Below are 9,157 nucleotides of genomic sequence, written 5' to 3'. Positions count from 1 at the left end.
TAGGTATATATGTATAATATATTATATAGCACGTAAATTTTATCTTGGGGAAAACTAGGTAAATTTCAACATTATATTTTGGACCTATTAGGGATATTTGAAGCTAGATTATTCCATCTAGATCCCATAGTTTCACACCTATTTTGGGAAAAATCTGTCAGTGGCAATCTAGGACCCATGTAGATTTTCCGACTATTTTTTGCCTCGGTAAAATCAAGGTAAATTTCTCGGGTGTATTCTGGCCCTAAACGGATATTTTGAACTGAATTTTTCTATCCAGACCCTGTACTTAATCTCGGCAAACTGAGGCAGATTTCTACCTGGGAATTTAAAACTACATAAATAAATATTTCCTACGTAGATTTTGGAAAGAATTCAGATTTTGCGAGAACTGTATTTCCACTAACTTCATAATATGTTACTGTATTTAATACAGAAAAATAATTTATTTCTTTTATATACTTTACTATTTAATTTGTGATATTTAAATATTTTCTAAATAAAACAGAATTTAGATTTTTAAGGCTGTGTACATACATGAGGATAGATATAACAGACAAATAGATGATGTATATTCGCGCGCACAGTGTCCTCGCGGAACACTAGATTATTTATGCACTGACATACGTAATCCATATTACCGTAATTCACTTACAGCATTTACTTACAGCTTTGCTACATATATCAATGAAACGACGTCCATCCTGGCGAAGGAAGATAGTATGCCAGTGCACATTCTAACATTCTTATCAACGATCAGAACGCTATTACGTCATGCTCCACTTTTAGCACTAAACCGTTCGATTTTGTTAGTGTAATGGAAAACTAATGTTTACTGGAAATATCGTTCAATATGCATTTTACACTGAGCTCGCATAGTCATTATTACCTTTTACTAATTTTGTACAGCTACTATTTTTATTTCTCTTATATTAATTTCGGTTATATTAAATGTAATGTTTTTCTTTTTAATTACATTTTTATATTAAGTTTATTAATTATTAATTAATTAATTATACTACTATTATTATAGTTTTTTGTATAAAATAGTATATAAACCATGGTTTACAATTACATATATGCATATAAAGTTTTGATTCAGAAAGAAACTAAACATAAAACAACAAGAAATCTATCATTTTCTTTATTCACACCAAAGTTTTTCGAGATTTTAGAGCTTTTAACGTAACTATATAAATAATATAACAATATTAAGTATTATTAACATTTACTTATATGCGTTGCCTTAACTTGCAGCATTTTCTCTTTCAAAATTTACGTACAATGTTACACATAATATGAGTATAGTCGTTTAACAAATCGTTTACCACAACTTTGTAGCCACATAATTTATTATAGGTCGACATATAGTTCCGTCCAAGAGTGTCGCAGCCGATAATATTCCGCATTCTCGTACGTTGGAGTTTTATATTCGCGGAACTGTTTTTCTGCGAAACTTGCCGCATTTGTGAGTCATCGTGGTTTCGATTGACCGATTATTGAACATATTTTTCGCTGTTATGCGCAACAAGTTTTTTTTTCAATACATTGTAATACTACCTTATCTGGAATTATCTCATATTTTATTAAGTCCTTTTATACATGTCACTGTTAAGTCCATTATCTTTATTATGTCTCTAGGGTGACTTTAAAATCTGCTCTGGATTTTCAGAACGGTTGAAAATACTTAAAAATGTCGAAATACGTGTTTTTATTTTAAAAGGCTAAACGTTTCTCTCCGTCCTTGTACTTTCCTCTTCCCCAAAAGTAGATAAGAATAACTAAAAACTTTTAATGACTCTTACCAAAAATGTATTAAAAATTTTAGTTTTTAATTTGTTATACATACAAGTATATCCTAAACCAATGCCGTCCGCCACTTGATTTTTGCGGCGAATTACTCAGAAAACTCCCCCCTACAACATACCTAAGTGAAAATGAAATCGATGAGGTGTGACCTTTTCTGCATATTTACCAAAGTTTTAAACTTTGACACTAATAACTTTTTAACAAACAACGTCCGCAGGCTAAAACCTTTTGCAGGTCACTCAGGAGGGTGACCTCTTTAATATATGCCAAGCCCCTAATTTGTTAGAGGGGGGTATGCTAATCTAAATAATTACCAAATTTTTTAACAAGGTCGACATTATAATATTTAAAAAACATGGAAAGTTTTGATAATGCCATTTTACGTTAACTATATCATTTAAAATTCTATCATATTAAAAATTCTAATAAAATTTTACATTATGGAAAATTGTTTAAAAGAATTCTATATCTTTCTCTTACTCTGCAAAATAATCGATATTAGTGTGAAAAATAGAAAACATCGATTATATCATCCTTTGTCGATTCTTATCATATGTGCCTTTTTCACTGACATGTTTGTCATAGAACGTGGTGACGATCGATCCGCTGACAAAATTATGTACATTGGAAAATGGTGCAAGTGGAAAAGTCTACCAATTCGACGCTGCATTCAGCCCGTCCGCTACAACAGAATCGGTCTACGAAGATGTAGGTTCTGTAATTGTCGAGGCTGTCTTAGAGGGTTACAATGGCACCGTGTTTGCTTATGGTCAAACTGGTTGCGGGAAATCATTTACAATGCGAGGATTCATCGAACGTGCATTGGAACATCTGTTCGAGGCGACTTCCACCGCCAGTTCCGAAACAAGGTATTCGTTTCAGTTTTTACGAAAATATATAATACAGATATTCCATCTATTGTTCTAAATAATACAAAGTCAGAACGATTAATTGGTTCACTTGTTTATCTCATTTGACTCCCATATCTATCCGAGAAGTTTGGACATGAACCATAGCTTGTGTACCGTTATCGAGTGAACGGACGTAGTTGACATCCACATAGAATTCTTGTGGAGTCTTATAGCGACCATGCTCTCGGAAACAACATGTAGAGATTGGTTTAAACGCTTCAAAAATAATGATTTTGATGTTGAAGATAAAGAACGCTCTGGCGCACCGAAAAAGTTTGAAGACGAAGAATTGGAGGCATTAATTCCGCAGAAGAATTAGAATTAAATCAGAATTTTTAAGCACATACACATGTATATGTTCCGAATCATTTTGTATAAACACGAATCGATTTACAAAAATAGCTTATACGAAAGTTATATACCCCATACAGCACCAAAACTTTCAGAAACATTTCAGAAAGCATTATTGCAATGTTGCAATGTTTCTGAAATGTTTCTGAAAGCTTCGGTGCTGTATGGGACAGTTTTAAAAAGAAACATCAAAGTTCTTTACATATTGTAGGGATTATATATTTTTTTCTCTAACTATTATTACGTTTTCTATGTGCAGGTATTTGGCGTTGCTCAGTTACCTTGAGATTTATAACGAGCGATTACGAGATCTATTACAAGACGACACTGGAGAAACTCTAACACTGAAAGAGGACCCCACAAAAGGTATTTACGTCGCAGGTGGACTGCGCGAGGTCACTGTCAAAGATGCGACCGAATGCGCTGCATTGGTTCAGCAGGGCGATCAAAGGAGAGCCGCAGCTGCGACGAAGATGAACGCCGCCAGTTCGAGAAGTCACGCTGTTTTAACTTTATCACTCGAGGCGATTGCCATTAATGACGACGATAAACGTGGCAATGCTATCAGGAGAGGTCGATTGCATCTAGTCGATCTAGCTGGATCCGAGAGACAAGCTAGGACTGGAGCTACGGGAGATCGTTTGAAAGAAGCTGCCAGCATTAATTTGAGCTTATCAGCATTGGGGAATGTCATAAGCGCGTTAGCTGCTGGAAATGGAAGACACGTCCCTTACAGGTATCACGCAAAAGCATTCCCGGGAAAAAATGTTTATATCTAATCATGTCTGAGTACATCTACAATAACTCAGATAAAAGCATGATTTTGTCCCTAGCCAATTATATGCGACGTAAATGCGAGTTAGATATCGTTCGATAGCACACAAATATGTACGAATATTTAAGAGATTGATTTTAATATTACTAATTTACCAAAATTTATCAAAATATGTCATTTATATTTTTATATAGTCTTTCATTGAATAGATTATCCCCCAGTTTATCCCCCTCTATCTGAATATGAAGTCATGGACACCTTATCCCTAACACCCTGATGTATACTAAAGACTAATATTCTTTTCAGGGATAGTAAACTGACGAGACTGCTGCGAGACAGTCTAGGTGGAAATGCCAGAACTTTGATGATTGCCTGCGTGAGTCCGAGCGATGTCGATGCTGAAGAGACTCTCAGCACTCTGCGTTATGCCGCTCGAGCTCGTTGCATTAAGAATAAGCCGATTGTTAATGAAGACCCCAAAGATGCTCTTCTTAGACAATATCAATTAGAACTTCAACGCCTAAAAAAGTTGCTTGATGGCAACGATCCGTTAAATAGTGGATCGGACTTCCAAAAGGATGTGGAGGAAGAAAGAGAGAAACAATATTCCGATGAGGTAATGCAATAATCACATATTTTTTCTATTGTCTTTTATATTTTTTAAATTTCACTATAGCTCAAGAGCTTTCCAAAATGCTGTAATAAAATATTATACTTATAAAATACATTTGATACATTTGATACTTTTCACTGACATATAAATTGTATGAAATATAACAATAAGAAGAGATATAAATATGATTGAAGGTGGAGACGCTAAGGAAAGAGTGCGAGAGTTCAAATCTATCAGCTCAGAAACTAAAAGAAGAACTAGAAGCTCTGAAATTCAGATACAAATCGGGATTAAACATGACGAATAATATTGACCAAACTGGAAAACAAGAGTACGAGAAGATGGATGTATGTCCATTGGACAAGGAACGACTGGAAAAGAGAAGAAAGAAACGAGAAGCAGCTCTGCAAGACGTTTTAAAGAAGTTGGAGAAACTGACAATCGGTGGAGAAGAGATCGGGAATGCGGAATTAAAGAAAAGGAGGGAGAGGAGAAGGAAAAAATTAGAAGTTCTTGTAGGGGCACTAGAAGCCAATGATGCCAATGGTAGTGTCTTCCAAGTATACGGTCAACTTAGGTTTGTACAATATTCAATGTTTATTTGAAAAACCGAAATATTTAAAAACTATTTAAAAAGGTAATTTAAAATTGTTTCTATTTTAATATGAAATAATTTTAAAAATTATAATTTCGTTTAAAAAAGTAATATTTAAAGAGAATAAAGTAAAATTATGTTTAAAGGGGCACAGCAGATAAAATACATATAATAACATAGATGATTCACATTATTTTATCAATTATAAAAAAGTGTACGCTGTTAAATTCGTAGTGACTCAATGAACCAAAGACTCATTGAGTAGAAGCGGTGGCGACTACTCATTGAGTCAAATTTGACTCATTGTATCACTACGAATTTAACAGCGTATGCTGTTACTGTTAACTGTCATGTGTAATAAAATTTATTATTTTCACACAAAATTCAAACCCTTATATTTTTCCATAATAAATTCTTTATAATGATTTAAAAAAGAATCCCTATTATCATTCAAAATTCAATTAATTTAAGTGTATGGATTTAATATTCTAACAAAAAATGATCAAGAAGTTTACTGATAATAAAATAAAAAGGAAATGGAAGGTAGTAAGTTTATTGAGTTGGAAAAAGTACACAAAATTTACACAGAAATATTATTATCAAAATATCGATATTCAGCCCAAAAAGGGCTATATGATATCTTCTCTAATTATGTAATTCTCAGATTCATATCGATCTGTAAAAAAAATATAATTTGCGAAAAAGAGATATCAAGAAATTGATAAACAAAACAGTTCCACTTTTTTATGTAGAACTTGATGTATAAATTTTAATAAGCATATTTTTATTGATGAATATCTTTAAAATAACAGATCGACAGAAGATGCACTGAAGAAGATGGCAAAGCGAGTAAAACAATTAGAAGCTGAGGCAGCGGACCTCCAGGCATCCTGGGACGCCGAACGTCGCGAGCTTCTTCGCAGAGAATTGTTAACGTCCCAATTATGTGACCTCATGGTACCCTATCTTCGTCCTGGCTGTCCTTTCCGCGATATTGCAGCAGTGAGATCGGCGGCGACTTGGTGCGATGAGTTAGGACGATGGCGCTTGCCGGATGTATCCCCTCATATACCTCTACCTCCAGCCGCCTCCACAGCGCGGACAGATATTCTTCACCTCAGCGGTATTTCCTCCAAGGCGGATCACAATAACAATAGCAATAATAGTAGCAATGACGAGAATGACAGTGGTCAAGATAACGATAACGAAGAAGATGATAGACGAGATATGCAGAGGAAAAAGGGTTGGAATGTCGTAAACACTTATTTTCGGAGAAGAAGAGTCGATACTCTTCTAGCACACGCAAGGGAAGCAAAGACTTTCGGTAAGATTATCATATGCGCACACAAGTGTGCATTATATGTTCATATTATGTGTATACAGGATGTCTGACGCAAGGGTATCTTTACAAAAAATGGTGGTAGATTGGATCAGAGTATCAGACTAAGAAGAAAAATCGTGTACCATTTTACAAAATTCGCAATAATTATCGAACAATTCATTGAAACGTCTGAGCGAATGAGCGCGTGGAAATCGATACTCTTGAAAAAAATGCCGTCGAAACTGATAAAAAAAAACTGATAACTAACTGATGGATAACTGGTCATTGTAACTGATGACAGCACAATCAGAAATTTACAATTATAATATACGGGTGAATCGGAGTGGTTGTACAAACTTTTTACCATAGGAGATGGATTACCGACCGCAACTGTAACAAATTCTGGAAAAAAAATGGAAAAATCTCGTTATGTATGTTTCCGTCATGTGTTATATCTAATTGTATCTCAAGAAATATAATTAGATATTATATAATGGAAACATACATAACGAGATTTTTCTATTTTTTTCCAGGATTTGCTAGAGTTGCGCTTGGCAATCTATCTCCTATGGTAAAATGTTAGTAGAACCACTCTGATTCACTCTGTATAGACTGTTAAACTTAAAAAAAAACTGTTGTTACGATTAAATGTGCGTATGTTGTAGAGCCGGGAAATCGACTGAGTAGATCAGGAGGCTCCGAAGACTCGGGACCGATCGCAGGTGGCAGCGGCTATCTGCAGCTAAACGCGCTGAACTTACAAAGTAGCGCGCCGATGTTCGGCGAAAGCAATTACAGCCCGAATCAGCGCAGATCGGCAATACGCGGTGGCTGGGTCTACGATGAGCAACCTAACCGACCTAGCTATAACTCTTTCATCAATAACACAAAGAAACCTCCTCCAAGAATATTGGAAGCCTTACCTTCGTACCCACATGACGGTACCCCATTCAAATCACCGGTTCACCTCAAAGAAATGGAATTGGAGGAGTGAGTTTTATTTAAAATTTCAATAAATTTTTAATAGATTGAGGTAATTATATATCATTTTTAATTCTAAGAATTTTACTAAAGTGAAACTTAAAAATAGAATTTGTAAATAAAAATCACAATTTTCATTAAATTTTACTTAAAATTTGACTTGCAATTATTTGTTATAACAATTTCATTTTTAACAATTACAAAATGCTTGTTAATGTTGTTAATTTTTAACTTAGTTTTATTTTACTTTTATTAGTCTAAGTTTTATTTATGTAATTAAATTATGTTGTACTATTAGTCTAATAATAAAATTTGACCTAATTCATTAATCTTCGCCAAGTCACTTTCACACTTTTGATATTAGAATGTCTGAGCGAGGACTGCCATCGAGATTGCTACGCAGCAACGATAATTTTACCCGACATCACCCATTCCACGTTGAACGTGCCTGTTCGCCAACTTATTGACAAGCCAGCCAATAACTTTCAATAAATATGATATTTTGTATTAAAGAAGAAGCTAAGAGAAAATGTATATAAGGTACGATTGTTTAAAAGAAAGGTATAGTTATATTTAGAGACGTATAGTTATATTTAGAGGAATACAATATATTTTTATATAAAAAAAATAATTTTGTTGAACTCTCAGTGATTAGATTAGTTGTTAATTATAATTTATACAGTATGATATCAGAAGCACAATAATTAGTTATTCTTTAAATAAAATTGGAAATTAAAGTTGATAATAAAGCTTATAAAATAATACATTTTTTTCTGAAAATCTGCTTCACTCAAATATTCCTTAACAGAGTAAAAATAAGCAATTTCTGAACCTACATTTACCTACAGGGGCAGCGGCGCCCCTACATTACATATCTAAATAAAGAATTTAATAATAATCTATTTTATTATTCACTTTATTATCATCTCTTTATTATCTCTCTTTGCAACAAATTGTTTTAATATAATGAAATATAAATATATATATATACATATATGTACAGTGCCGGTTTTAGCAACATTGGCGCCCTGAGCAAGATTATCGTGGCACCCATTCAAATTCAAGGGCTCGAAATTCTTACAAAAGAAAAGACAGAGTAATAATATCGAACGACGAACCCCATTTTGTTTTTATATTTTAGGGAATCTCTCTCACTCTCAAACTAGGTGAAACCAGGCAGCGGCGCCCCTACAGATTTGGCGCCCTGGGCGATCGCCCAACCGCGCTCCACCCTAACGCCGGTACTGTATATGTATAACTAGATATAATATTTTAGATTATACATTTTTCAAATGTATTAAAATCAAGATCTTGATCGTAGATTATGTAATTTGCTAATCATACTTTACTTTCGTACGAAATGAAATATATGGGACGCGATCTTGTGATATGATATAAACCAGTTGAATTTCACAGTAAGCCAGACCATATATCAAATCTTTATTGTGGCTGTTACAACATGCAGAAATTTTGAAACCAAGTGTGTTTTCGGCATTCTGTAATAAATTCTCGATAGTAATCTGTAAAAAAAGTCTCGAATTTCTTCACAGTTGTTGAACATCAACTGGAATCATTACAAGTCGATAATATAATTTTATAATTGACAATAATGTAAAGTTTTGTGCTTATCTTAATAAATTTAGAGGCAGAGAAAGAGAGAGAGAGAGAGAGAGAGAGAGAGAGAGAGAGAGAGAGAGAGAGAGAGAAAGGCCGAGAAAGAAAGAGGTACTAATTTTTTAATAAAATCTTGTTTTATTATTCATAAATTTCTTGTTTCTTGTTTTTTACGTAAGGCATTTAT

The 9,157-nt window shown here is 33.9% G+C and overlaps 1 protein-coding gene across 3 annotated transcripts in view; it reads left to right on the top strand.

Annotated features, from left to right (window-relative positions):
* LOC105566327 (osmotic avoidance abnormal protein 3-like) overlaps positions 1-9,157 on the top strand; it is a 22,694-nt gene that overhangs the window by 8,593 nt on the left and 4,944 nt on the right. For 2 of the 3 annotated variants that reach the window (XM_012020241.1, XM_012020242.1), the window contains exons 3-9: positions 2,395-2,678; positions 3,331-3,807; positions 4,153-4,462; positions 4,654-5,036; positions 5,867-6,378; positions 7,041-7,365; positions 7,721-8,108. In XM_012020241.1, the coding sequence (XP_011875631.1) occupies positions 2,395-2,678; positions 3,331-3,807; positions 4,153-4,462; positions 4,654-5,036; positions 5,867-6,378; positions 7,041-7,365; positions 7,721-7,823 (2,394 nt within the window). In that variant the 3' untranslated portion in view covers positions 7,824-8,108. Of the gene's footprint in view, positions 1-2,394; positions 2,679-3,330; positions 3,808-4,152; positions 4,463-4,653; positions 5,037-5,866; positions 6,379-7,040; positions 7,366-7,720; positions 8,109-8,522; positions 8,598-9,157 lie in introns of those variants that run through there. The other variant, XR_001009274.1, reaches the window with a different exon arrangement.

This window comes from Vollenhovia emeryi, unplaced genomic scaffold, assembly GCF_000949405.1.
Source record: "Vollenhovia emeryi isolate VEMERY1.0 unplaced genomic scaffold, V.emery_V1.0 DF939145.1, whole genome shotgun sequence".
NCBI classification, from domain to species: Eukaryota; Metazoa; Arthropoda; class Insecta; order Hymenoptera; family Formicidae; genus Vollenhovia; species Vollenhovia emeryi.
Note: the sequence above shows the minus strand (reverse complement) of the source record. Positions and strands in the feature narration are given on the sequence as shown.